The sequence below is a fragment of the Drosophila navojoa genome, chromosome 4, assembly GCF_054131105.1.
Source record: "Drosophila navojoa isolate 15081-1374.11 chromosome 4, UAZ_NAV_1.0, whole genome shotgun sequence".
NCBI classification, from domain to species: Eukaryota; Metazoa; Arthropoda; class Insecta; order Diptera; family Drosophilidae; genus Drosophila; species Drosophila navojoa.
The window spans coordinates 23,844,364-23,858,089 of NC_142892.1; the positions used below are offsets into that span (position 1 = coordinate 23,844,364).

General features: G+C 36.3%; 3 protein-coding genes across 4 annotated transcripts; 1 reads left to right on the forward strand and 2 right to left on the reverse strand.

Annotated features, from left to right (window-relative positions):
- Window positions 1–691: 691 nt before the first annotated feature.
- LOC108651787 (zinc finger TRAF-type-containing protein 1 homolog) lies at window positions 692–7,219 on the reverse strand. Of its 2 annotated transcripts, none has more exons than XM_089260041.1 (8): window positions 6,455–7,219; window positions 2,086–2,192; window positions 1,882–1,996; window positions 1,693–1,816; window positions 1,468–1,620; window positions 1,136–1,413; window positions 971–1,071; window positions 692–890 (listed from the first exon to the last, which is right to left on the reverse strand). In XM_089260041.1, the coding sequence occupies exons 1-8, from the start codon at window positions 6,818–6,820 to the stop codon at window positions 863–865; spliced, it is 1,272 nt and encodes a 423-aa protein (XP_089116167.1). In that variant the 5' UTR covers window positions 6,821–7,219; the 3' UTR covers window positions 692–862. The 2 variants fall into 2 exon arrangements, with proteins under 2 accessions (XP_089116167.1, XP_017957166.1); XM_018101677.3 differs by having other exon boundaries at window positions 2,134–2,192; window positions 6,455–7,216.
- An 847-nt stretch (window positions 7,220–8,066) lies between these two features.
- mRpL42 (mitochondrial ribosomal protein L42) lies at window positions 8,067–8,610 on the reverse strand. The gene has a single exon (XM_018102686.3). It carries the CDS (start codon window positions 8,568–8,570, stop codon window positions 8,184–8,186), a length of 387 nt encoding a protein of 128 aa, XP_017958175.1. The 5' UTR covers window positions 8,571–8,610; the 3' UTR covers window positions 8,067–8,183.
- Window positions 8,611–9,022: 412 nt separating this feature from the next.
- LOC108652489 (uncharacterized) lies at window positions 9,023–10,205 on the forward strand. Its single transcript, XM_018102685.3, has 4 exons — window positions 9,023–9,037; window positions 9,096–9,544; window positions 9,610–9,763; window positions 9,822–10,205. The coding sequence occupies exons 2-4, from the start codon at window positions 9,107–9,109 to the stop codon at window positions 10,019–10,021; spliced, it is 792 nt and encodes a 263-aa protein (XP_017958174.1). The 5' UTR covers window positions 9,023–9,037; window positions 9,096–9,106; the 3' UTR covers window positions 10,022–10,205.
- The last annotated feature ends 3,521 nt before the right edge of the window (window positions 10,206–13,726 follow it).

Here is a 13,726-nt window from a genome sequence, read left to right on the forward strand (position 1 = left end):
CTCTGTTCGGTTCAGATAGCTTGGTGTTGTTGTCTTACAGTGTATTTAGCAAAGACATTCAAATCTGCTTCGATCAGTTTCCTATAGTTATATATGTATGTTTATATTATATGTTAGTTTTATTTTTACGGCTTGAGCTCCTCATGTGCGCTTTATATATTTCTTATTTCATGCCGCACATTGAGAGCAAACAAGATTTTTCATTTGTTTATTCGAGTGAGATCAATAAAACATTTTTTATTTTTTAGAGTCGCACACACAAATTACTTATGTATAAACATAGATTTTGTATTTATTGCAATTATTATTGAATTCATGTTTTCAAATGGCATTTCTGATGTACTCGATACATATCAATCACGTACGTAGCATACATATATAAAGTAGCTGTATTCTCGACTTGTATGTTGATCTATATAATGTACATACATATATATATATATATTAGTAGATTTCTGCATATGGCTCTGTGTTTACGGCATTAAATGGGGTTTTAACATAATCTGGAAACGCCTCATTTACATTAATTTATGTGTCTTATAATTAAATATATCGCATGTATGGGATATTATTTACTTATTCTTTTTGCCAGCAATATAAAGCTTAAAACTCATCTAAACTTAGGTCACAATTACAACCTAACGCGTTACAGTACTATCGTCATTGTTAGTATTAAGTGGTGATTTTTCGATTTTCATTTTTTTGCATTCTTTTTTATTTGAAAGTACATGTACATTTAAGATACAAAATATATATATATTTATATATTTTGGCTATATCTAGTTTTTGCACATTTATGAGTTAGAAACAACAGACTTAAACTAGGTTGAAAAATCTTTACTACTAGCATGTAACGAGCGCTTTACTTGTTCAGCAGAAACATCAGTAAACTGTAAAGAAAAGTTATGAGATATTGGATTGATATACAATTTGCATATACTTTATTTGAGTGCTCAAATACTTAACTCACCGGAAATTAATCCCTTTGTTGGCCAGCATACGATTGCATTCGCTGGAGCCAGTGCTGTTGCCATCAGGCAAGGGTAGCACGTAATAATCACTCTCAGTGCTCTGGAATGGAGGATACAATGTATATTTATAGATGTATTCCCGAGAAATGTAAATATTATTGTACCGTTTCCGTAAACTCGTGCTTATATATCTGCGTAGAGACCTTCATGTCCGAGAAGGGACCTTTGAGTGCAAAGAAATGTATGCTCATGGGTGTGCTGGTTTTCGTCTTCAATATTAGCTGATAGGTGATGGTTCGCTCATTCGACTGATGCGGATCTCGCTGGCTGTTATTGATGCGAGCCTTTACCACCCACTGCTGGTTGAATGCTGAGAAACGGGCCGTCTCATAGAACAGCTTGTGCACATACTCATCTGTGCGATACGGTTTCATCTGTAGATCTATATTGCATTGGTTATTAAAGAGTGGGAAGGATTTGTAGATGCTGCACTTGCCGTTAAAAATGATTTTCTCGTAGCTCAGTAGATCTATCAATGTATTAAACATTTTTTTTTCCTCTTTGATCTTGACATCATGCGCCTCCAAGGCAGCCATCACCTCATAGCCAGATTTTTGGGGATGCAAGCAGTTGCGTTCGTGTTCAGTTGCTGTAAAAGATTAAGAAGTTCATGAATTATTGGTATACACAGACCTTTCTATATATTGGAATAGATACACACTCTCGTGATAGGGTCCACGCCACTGGCAGCCAATACGATGATATTTGCATTTTGTGGGTCGCTCCTGACACTCGTGCTGTTCATGACGTTCCAGAGATTTGTATGGAAACTCATTGTTGCAAAACTGAAAATTAGAAAAATTAAATTCTCATTTCAGATCAGAATCCGTAATTGTCTATACTTTCTTACCTGACATTCGCTAGGCAGTTCGGAAGCCGCCTTTTCCACAGCCAGATTACGGGATGCGGTGCTCTTTGATATTTCCACACGGCAGTTCGGGCATGTGGCTATCTGATCTCGTAGGCTGCATAAAATATAGAATAGAAAGAGGGAAAAATTTAGATTATTGCGAAATTCGGGCAGTTCGGGAGGTGAAGTGTTTGGTCAAATCACAGTAAATAATTTTTCAAGTCGTTTAATTTGCGCTTTTGTGTTTCATACCGTCCGTCCGCCAGGAGGTGGGTGAAGCAAGCGGCACACATCAGGTGACCCATTTGGCACTAAAATAAAGAGAGCAGAGTGAAAACCAGAGAGGTTTTAGTGCGGGCGCATGTCAGGGATATATGTATGTATATGTTAAAAGATTTAAAAGTATGTATATATATTTATACATCTGCATTCATATGCATAAATATATACGTATATGTGTTGTATGTAGTAGAACTAAATAAAAATGTGGAATAAAAATTAACCTGCAATTAAAGAAAAAAGAAGAAAAATTTGCTATTAGTCAAATACGCTATTTTGCAAAAATTTGAGGTGGATGAGGAGGGTGTGAAATGTGGCAGAATATTAGAAATTTTGTGCAAGGGGATTCAGGATGGGACTAATGATATTAGATTTAGCGAGGTATATTCGAAATGATTGGATTGATGAATAATTGAATGGTGATTCCTGTGGGTGGTTATCAATTTTTTTTTTCTTTTTTTAAATAAAAACGCGTATTTTGTATTCAGTTTTTAGTTAACAATTTGCACTTGTTGCAAAATTTATTGAAATCACTTTGAATTTTTGCATTTTCTTTTCATATTTTTGTATTTGTACATTTCAATTATATATCAATAGTTTACAGTTACTGACTTTTATCTCAAATAGACTAAAAGTTTTGTAAATACTTAGCATTAAGATTTAATTACATTTCTAGTGGAAAAGTGTGTGTGTGTGTCTGTGTGTGTGTGCTTACAAGAGTTAGCTAAGTAGGTAAAAGGTTTCATTTTTGTATGTAAATATTAAGTTGACTTAACTAGATTATTCATTAGAGAGTTAGAAGTAGTTAAGATAGGGAGAGAGAGAGAGAAAGAGATGTTAATGTTCTACAATCAAGCATAGGCTGGAGCGTAAAATATACTCGATGAGTCCATGTCTCAATGGTGTTGAAAACAAAAGGAAACATATACTATAAATATTGTTTTAGTTAATTTATTTTTGTATTTCAATTTCGGAAACCAAAGAAAAAAAATTAAAAAAAATATTGTGTAAAATGAATGATACGAAATCATTAGACACTGTAGGAATAGGGGTAGTGTACCATCTAAATGCCACGGAACCGTGGAAAAGAGAGAGCGAGATAATGAAAATATATGACTGGAAAAGATCAGATCTGACGACCCGGATGACTGTTTCCATTATACAATTCTCATTGGATTGGCAAAGAATGCGGGCCATGAGACGCGACACGAGTCGACGCGACATTTCGTCAATTATCACTTCCGAAGCGTGATAAAAACGCCATAGTTGTTCGATCTTTTGGATATTCTATTTGCGGAGTGACATGTGCGACATACTCTATGCAGAATACATATATATTATATGTATACATACATATATACAAACATATGCATGTATACTTGCAACTGCCTGTATATATCTTCCTATTTGAGAGATAAGAGCACGCTCGTTATTTGTCTTTTACTTTCTTGTCAGGTTTCTCTATGATGACGAGTGTGCGAGCAGGATAGTCTCACTGCACCCCAAATCCTATTTCCATTTCCATTCGCATTCCCATTCTCTGAGGTTGAATGAACTCCCAAATGCTGTTCAAGCAGAAACCATTATGTCGTAGCAAACGCTAATGACATACAGACATACATAGAGTAAGCGATAGGCAGCTGTGACAATTGTTTAAAGCAAACCCCAACATTTATTTAACTTATTTTATTAATTTTGTATTTGTATTATTAAAACCCTTCATTTACTACACTCACGCACTCGCTCTCTGCTCGAATGTATTCATTCACTCGCTTTTAAATAAACTCACAACAAAACCCAGCTGATAATGTTTTGGTAGATACGTCTGCATGCAAGTGTGTGTGTGTATCTACATAAGTAGAGACGATTGTCAACATCGAAGAAACAGAGAACAGTAGTGACTCGTGGAGACGATAATATCAACAACAACTACAGCAACAACAACAACTGTAGGGCAGGTAAAAGGAAACCCACACTGAGGTTAGAATTTACAGGTTTTAGGTAATGGCTCTGGAACTGGAAAAACAAGTTTGCCTTCAATTACGGGTTACTACAAATAATAACAATAACAATCTGCAAACATCCAACAAATATTTTTTCATAATGTGCCCTTCCACTTCCAACTACAACATTCATACGCAAATTCAAACATAAAAAATCATGCCAATTGGTGTCAGATAAAGATGACGAAAACTTATTAAATGCGTCGTAGGTTTTTGTTTCTCTCAACAACTACCAAATGCGTTTCTTTGCCCACAAACAGCTGACTATGTTACTACGTACGCTATGTGTGCGAGCAGGACGAGACGAATGTCAATAACAGCACCGACCGAGAAGAGCACCACTGCCAGCAGAAGCAAAACAATAACAGAGAGCGTGAATATAAATAAACGAGAGTGAAAAACAGTCTATGCATGTGTGTGCGTGAATGTTGTGTGAAATTGTCAATGTGTGCGCTTTCGACAATATTCAATGTATGTACATAGATATGTAGATACATATAAACGTATGTATAAACACCAAATATAATCATTGGATTCAACAATTTCATACCCAACGTATTAGATACCTATGATGCATTAATGCATAGTTGGTGGGTTTAAGCAATGACGCAGTTATATTTATGACTGGTGTCTGTGAGTGTCAGTGTGTGTGTGCGTCAGGGGTCCAAGAATGGAAGCGAAAAAGAGAGAGAAGGAAAATAAACCAGAGAGCCAGCGATAGTCAACGTAGCACTGTTGAAAAGCGGCGAAAAGGCTTAGAAAAGAAACATTGAAAATGACAAGAATTAAGTACATACATATGCACACATACATACTTATATATATGCACTCTATATATACGTTATATATGTACGTATATACATAGTCAATATACATAAGTCAATATATACAAACGTGTTACGTAAAGCTTTGATTGTTAATAAATTGACACAATTATTCATTAAATTAAAACATCATTGCCGAATTTAGCAACAATAAATCTGCCGAGCTACTGCACTCATGAAAGAAATGCTTTCACACGTACATATGTACATATAGTATGCGTATGCATGTACATACATACATACATACATACCTATTCGCGAATTCAGCAAATAGGAAACGACAAACAGGCAATTAGCTTTTTGTATGACAATATACATACATATGCACATATGTATGTACACACGCACATGTGAGAGTAGATGTAAGTACGTATGTATCTACATATGTAAATGCATATGTACATACATATGTATGTACATATGTCGACACAAACTCTGACGTTCAGTTGTTAGCATTATTTTCGTTTGCGGGCGGGGTTTATAGAACCGAGACGTCGGCTATAGCGCCGCCGCAGCGGGGGTCGCACGGACTACGCAGCCAAAAATAGGCCACGAACACAAATAACACATAACAGCACACCATGTAAATAAAGCATCCATGAGAACAAATTCTTATATTCCCCACACATACATATGTATGAATATGTTTGTACATTATTTTATGCAAATTTATATGCATACATAACATATGTACATACATATGTATATAAATAAGAGAATGTATGCATACAACGAATTTGATGACGCAACGGCGGAAAAGGCAGTAATACAGCTGTTAAGAAGAGTGTTACAGTTAATGTAACTGCGCAAATAGTTAGGTGGGGGTCAGTGGGGTGAGCATTGAAACTGAGCAGGGTTGCTTTGGTCGTTGCTCGCCTAATACGCAAAATGTGCAGCAGCATGGCGAGAACTGCATGCTATGTAACTATAATGCGTGCGAGCGAGCGCGCTGTATATACATATTTACAAAAACAGTTAATGGGCGACCTGCACGAAGAAGGTAGGAGGCCAAATGGTGCAAGTGCCTGGCATTGTCGTTTTCAAGGCAATGGCAATGGGCTCTTGTAATTTAACCATAGGCAAGCAAATAAAACCACCGTTTTTTCACGTTCTCTTACATTCTGTTTTGAAGCGCTCGCTTTGCGTTCTCTCTCTCTAACTGGCGAGCTCAGCTGTGAGCACTGCGCTGAACGGGTCAGCGGCGGTGCGTGGGGTGGGAATGGCCACTTACAGCTGAGTTTTTGATTGCTTTTGCTTGATTTGTTTTGTATACAGAGAAATGTTACAAATATACGCATACGCATAGAGAGCACTGCTGTATGCACATACACATATGCATTTGAATGCACGTACGTTGGCCTTTTAGTGTACATATTTATTAATTTTATTTATTTTAATATATGTATATATATATATATATATATATATTTTATTTTTTTTTTAGTTTTCATGCCACAATCAACTCACCTGATACATGGCCGTTTTGGGCAAATCCAGACACACAGCACAGCATAGCGCAGTCGAGATACGATAGGCGAGCTTCTCGTGTGTTCCGGTTCCAGCTCCAGCTGGACCGCTGCCCCCACCGCCTGACAATGAGCCTGACGATGAAGAGGCAGCGTTCGGATCGAGCATCTGCTTCTTAGCTGGTGGCTCACCGCTGCCTTGCGTATCTAACGGTACGCCCACCGACATGCTACCGCTTCCTCCCGCTGACGAAGTTGAGGCCTGCATTTGCATTTGCATAGTGCTCACTTGATTATCGCCCAACATTGGCAATGTGGACGAGGGTGGCTGCTGAACCGCCGCACTAGAGGATTCCACAGTAGACATATTGTCCTTATGCTGAAGTCACAGGTCTGTATTTCTTTGTCTCTGACTTTGTTGATTGAACAAATTTAGTTATTTGCGATTGCAGCAATGCCACTTGTCTTCCTCTCTTTTTCTCTTTAGCATATATGCACACACAAACTCTCTCCCATACAACACAGCCACTGCACTTTTGTGATTTTCCTATTCACAACTTTTTTAGCTCTCAAATTTCTCGGCTCAACTTTCCGCAGAACGTCAATCCACTTTAAAAGTCACAGACACAATGAAAATGAGAGAAGAAATGTATGTTCACAGAAAATGAGCGCATAATGTTAAGCCAACAGAATGTAAATAATACAGTGGTCTTCTATCAATTCGAACACAATTTCGATCATCAAATAAAAAAAAATTTTTTTCGAGGCTTAGAATACCAGTTATGTTGGGTTGATATTTAAAATAATACTCCGATTATTATTATTAATATAAAATATATAAAAGACTAAAGGAATTTTTCCGTGACATTATTAGAAAACTAATTCGAGGGCTGCCCAGTAATATATGATTTCAGTTCACATAGACTAGACTGTAAACACCAACTTAAAATTTTCTGCTGTAAAAAATTTGTTCTCCATGCCTACTGTATGTGTTCTATGGTTAGTGGTGTTAGTGATACAATTCATACATACATATGTGATTATTGGGGTTGCTGTTATCATCCACGTAGCTGTAACACGCAGTGTTGCCAGGTTTTGAGACATGAAAATAGCATAATCGCCTCTAAACGGTAGCTAAAAAAAAAAATTGGCTTACAAAGTAGCAGAACTCTCACTTTATGCATTTTAATGTAATGTAATTTCGTAAAAACACTGTATTTGCAGTACATGCAATATGCCCACGTGTTGTCCGATTCATCCTTTCTTATCCAATCTTTAAATTCTGTGATTTTTTTCCTCCTTATATATTTTGTCCATTTCTTAATACTCACTTTTACACAATTAATGCCGAAATTAATGTCCTTAGATACTAAAATGAAATTAAAAATTTGCTTTTGTAAAATAGCTAGATTTATAGCTAACAGCATTATCAAAATATTCATAGCATATACCATTTAAAAATAGCTTGTTGGCAGCACTGGTAATACTCAAGTTGGTAATGTTATTATTGCTAACAGCTGTTTGATGTTTTTGTTGTGGCTCTTATTTTATTCTCATTCCCAATCTGATTTATAGTTGATAGTATTCAAATATGAAATGAAAGTCAACATGGGGAGGGAGGCAGACTCTTTTAATTTATATATTGATTTGATTATTCTTTTTAATAAGCCCCCACTTTAATTCATATTATAATTTTATTCCATTTACAAAGTGCTTATGTAATGTAGTGTTTACAAGTAAGGCCGGTCCATAGGCGTCTTTTTAGCCTTCCTGTCGCGCGCCCGGGGGAACCAACGGTGCTTTGTAGTGTGTGTTAACTTCATAAGTTCTTGACGTGCAACCTCCGGGAACTTATTCTTAAAAGCAGTCATTGCTGTCTGCAATGCAGTTTCCTTTATAACATCAGAACTTTGCTTTTCGACGAACTGTGGCAGGGGTTTTGTGTGCTCGTAGGGAAATGGAGTGTCTGGATGCCAGGCTACAATTGTTTTTCCATTCTTGGTAACGGCAACTCTGTCTACCAGGCTAATTCCACCAACGGCATTTTTGCTCACAGCGTTATTTGTTAAATTTGTGGAAAATAAACGACAGGAAGAATATAAGCGTGCAGGCAACATCTTTACAAGTGTGACCTAACTGTATAGATACTAAATTCACGCTTATCGATAAGCCGCCACAATATATCGACTGACTGACAACAGCTGTTTAAATGTAGGAAAAACAAAACACGCGCAAATATTTTTAATTAATTTAACAAACCGACTAAAAATTAAAATGATATATAATGATATATAAGCATATATACAGTATATATATACGCTAAAATCATACATCATTTTAAAATCACATTGTATAGTCAGACGTACGATGTGTCGTAGTGGAATAAATTGGCTCCGGCCATATCATCTGTTGTTAATAAAAGTCATATTTCTTGACAAATAATATACATATGTATGTATGTATGCACATAAGTAATTATTTTTGAAACAAAAAAGGAAAAGAGACTGAAAGCGGACAAAAAAAAAAAAAAAAAAAAAAAAAAAACGGTGAAAAACCTTTTTCATCGAATGAAATTATATTATATGTGGGTATATTTTTAAAATATATTTTAAGTTTAATAAACTATATTATTGGAAGCCTAGACACTCTTACTATGAGTGGGAGCGGCCGGAAGGTTCGCCGTTCGGCAGAAAAGGCAAGACAGCAGTTTGATATATTTGATGATCCACTCGACATCGATATGAATTTATCCGTTAAGAATGAAGTTATGTGCCCCGATATGATGCCCATTGAAGAGGAAGTTATATTTGGAATGGTCGACAGTCAACAATTGGTCGAGGAGCAGCAAAAAATGCAGCGAGTATATCCCTTAGACGGAGGATCAACCCACTGCCATAATCTTAATGACCGCTTGAGCAGCCTGGAACGCAAAGTGGACTTTCTACTTAATGTAAATACGAAGATATTGGCACGTGTTGATAAAATCTGTGAAAATATGAAGACGGTGACGAAGCCAAATGATTTTCCTGTTAAACACAAAGAAGCATTAGAAGCAATTGATATGCAAATCGCAAATGATCGGGAGAAATATGTAAGTACATAGCTCGAAAGAGAACATATGTAATTTAAGAATAAGCTCATATTTTACATTTACAGACTGAGCTCTTTAAGAATTTGCTAAGTCCTTGCGGAATTGTTAAGAATATTGGACGGATATTAGACCAGAAGTTGTTAATGGAAATGAACTATGGAGGACATAGCTCAAAAGCTGGCCTAAGCAATTATGTAAATTTAAACACAGCGTTATATGGTAAATGAAGATATTTTATATGAGCATATGGTGCTGATTCCATCTGATTTCGTTGCAGAGTCTCAGAAGAGGGAAGGCTACACATTTGACGATTATAAGAAGGACGCTCGCTTGGCTTTTCAGAAAGCTAAAAATCGAGTTTACAAAGCCATATCGGAGGCGAGAAGGCTGAAAAGATTAAATGGCGAACTCGAAGAGAGCTCACAGTTTTTAAAAGGCGAAGTGAATACTAAGGAAACAATGGAATGCATGAATTAGGTTTCTATATAATATAAGAAATGATTATGCGTATGTGTTTAGTTTTATTATTGTTAGTATTAACTAATTCTAATAAAAAGGAATCGCATTATTTGTATATACATTTGACATATACATATGTATATGCATGTACTATTCTTATGTTTAAATTTAAGAGCTCGTACATTAAATATGCTGTACAATGGTAACTCACTCTTTTCGCTCAGTGATTATGTTAGCTAACAGTAGGTTGTATCGATAGATTCGGATAATCGAACGGTAAGTGCAAGCGACGAATTCTAAAATTTATTTTGAAAATTGAGCTAAACCAATTACATAAGATTCGCCAGCGTTGAATCTCACAGAATCCCAATGTGATTTATATGTTGACGCTTCAGTCTCATACATTTTTCTTTACTTGACCATCTGTCTTGTTGTTTGCTACTGATATTTTATTAAGTGTTTGAAATATATTATGAATACTATCCCCTTGTTCCATGCCAAATATAATATTTTGCTATCTAACAGCGAACTTCATTGTTTGTCTTTGGAAAAATTTATTTGTTTTTCTGTTTCCTTTTTTCTATGGCGTCGCGTCGTGTCAACAGACTGTAGCTTTCTGGGTAGATATGCTCTATTGAAAAAAGATATTGGAGACTTAGATTTTTATTTAATCTATATTTAATAAATTGGCCAGGCGAGGCGTACCAATAAGGACTGCATTTTTTCTTGCCATAGACATAGACATAGTCGTAGACTTGTATTGGGATAGACTAAACCCAAATATCTGTCATTCACATGCCAATGTCTCCGGTTACGAGCCATAAAAATGGCCGTATTGTCTGAAACAGCGAAATGTTGGCCAAATATTGCGTATACGCACGGTTATCGCTCATACATACATGGCCATCGCAATTTATTGTATACAAGCTTCGGGCGAAACTATGCCCATCTCCAGCCACGCCCCCGCCTTGGCCATTGCGAGACGTCCTTTTTTGTGCGGTAGGCGACCGTAAAAGCCACCTCCATAGCTGCAAATTGTCTACCATTTGTTTTGCCTGATAATGTCTCAATAAAATCTGAAGGCATTCGTAGGTGCTCAAACGTGAGCGTCCAAAGGTGAATATGCGTTCGCTTCAGGTGTGTGTTACTACGTATGTATATGTCCGCTACATACCTAAGCTACGTATATGTATAGACACATATTAACATATGTTGAGCTTGCGTAAAACACAACTATTTTGTAGTTACCAACGTTGTTAAATTAAACGTCCATACTCCCTGATATTCAGTATTCACTGTGCCAAGGCGAATGCAAATGTCCTTTTTGCAATGCACTTTGCTAGTCCAGAAGCTAACTGCCGAGACAGTTTAATTAAATAGTTCTTATTCATTTCTGGCTATTGCGCCTGTTGGCTTTAATTACTGCGTTATGTAAAACATGAAAGGAGAAAGTCAAACTGAAAGCAAAAGAAAAGAAATATGATAAAGGAAAAGCACATTAAATACTCCTTGCATCCGATTCCTTGTTCTTAAATTCAAATTCATCATTTTATGCAAAATGTTGTGAGACGTTTTCGCGAACTGTAATGTAATCACAATTGTAATAATAAATCGAATTTAAAAGTAATATTTCAATATGCATCTTAGAGAATTTCATTCAATATTATATAATTAAAAATGTCGATGGTTTTAATTTCATGCTTACGGTTTTCCGATGTGCTTTTCTAAAATGACAACTTGCAATTGTTTTCCTTCGTCCACTGTCTATCATAATGACCCTGCCTACAGAACCATCTCGCTTTTACTTAGCGATACCAGCAGCAGTAGCTATCTTTGTCTATCTTGCCAAGTGATAATTAGAGAATACAATAAAAAAACGATACGCGTGGAGCTAAGATGCAATCTCACTTGGATTACATTATATGTAAGAGCTCTATGCAAGCTCTTAGCCTCGCTTCTAAAATATTATGATGTAATATTAGGTTTCTACATTTAATGCAATTTTCTTCTATTTGCGTCAAAGTTGAATGTAATTAGGCAACTTTATTAAGCAACGACATTATTATCTATATATATAAAAGAGAGTTGTGAAAAGTTTTCCAGCACATATAACTCGAGATCTGCTGGACCAATTTTCATGGTTTTTGATTTGTTGGATTTGTCTTCGCTACGAGTAGGATAGTAGATCTTAAAAATACTGAAAAATTTTGACGAATACTTGAAAATCGCGGTTTTTCCCTAAAGATTCAAATTTCTATTGATACTCAGTAGGCTTAATAACAGTGACAATTTTCGGTCCTGCTCTCATATTATATAATAGTATAGAAGTAAATATACAAATGTAGTCAGTCAGTCTACGGCACAGCCTCAGGCGAACCTGACTATTCATAAAAAAGCTAATTTTATAAAAAAAAAAAAAATTTGTTTGTCTCAGACATTAATTTGTGTAAATTATTCATATTTATATATCTCGATTGTTTTGTCGTTTTGTGCGAGGGCATATTCAGTATTACTATTAATAAAAATGCCGCGTCCTAGAAGATCTAATCTTTCCCGGCTGACCCATGATGTCAGCTCAAGAAATCCTGATCTTGAGGCGAACCAGGAGATGCATAATATGTGTTACCTCATATGCGGCAGTTTGTTAGATAGGTTAGGAATGCCAGCGCCAGATCGCGGAATGAATAACGCATTTAATAGAGAATTCACGTGAACGTGAATATGATCCACATGAATTAATGTAGTCAGTTCAAACGAATGTACCACTGTTGAATTCTAAGCAGAAGGAAATCTATGATACACTGATTAATGCAATTGATGATGGAAATGGGGCTTTTTTTGTGATGCCCCCGGTGGAACTGGGAAGACATTTCTCATGTCATTGATTTTGGCAACTGTACGTGCGAGATCCGAAATTGCGGTAGCAATTGCTTCCTTTGGAATAGCGGCCACATTGTTAGACGGATGCCGTACAGCTCACTCAGCGTTAAAATTGCCATTAAATCTTCAAGCTACTGAACAACCGACATGTAACATTTCAAAACACTCTCCTATGGCCAAAGTATTAGTAGCATCAAAAATTATCATATGGGACGAATGCACAATGGCTCACAAATGCGCATTGGAAGCACTAGACCGAACATTAAAAGATCTGCGCAATGACTCGAGATGTTTTGGTGGTTCAATGATTTTATTATCTGGCGATTTCCGACAAACACTACCAGTAATTCCAAGATCTACTGCTGCCGACGAAATAAACGCTTGCCTCAAAGCATCAAATCTGTGGCGATATGTAACCAAACTTCAACTGTCTATAAATATAAGAGTTGCATTGGTGAACTATCTATCTGCTGATGATTTCTCGAAGCAATTGCTGAATATCGGTAATGGCCGTATTCCTGTTGACGGATCGAGTGGCTTGATTTCATTTCCTCAAAATTTTTGCAATTTCGTCTCATTAAAAGATGAGCTTATCAACAAAGTATTTCCGAATATCATTGCTCTCCACAAAAATACTAAATGGTTAAGTGAGCGAGCAATTTTGGCGGCTAAAAATAAAGATTTGGATGACCTTCATTCAAATCTATCGACTGTGTAACAAACGAAGAAGCCACTAATTATCCAACTGAATTTTTGAACTCCTTGGAGGTGCCTGGTCTACCACCGCACAATTTACAACTGAAGGTTGGCTCGGTAGTTATCATGCTTAGAAATTTAAACCAA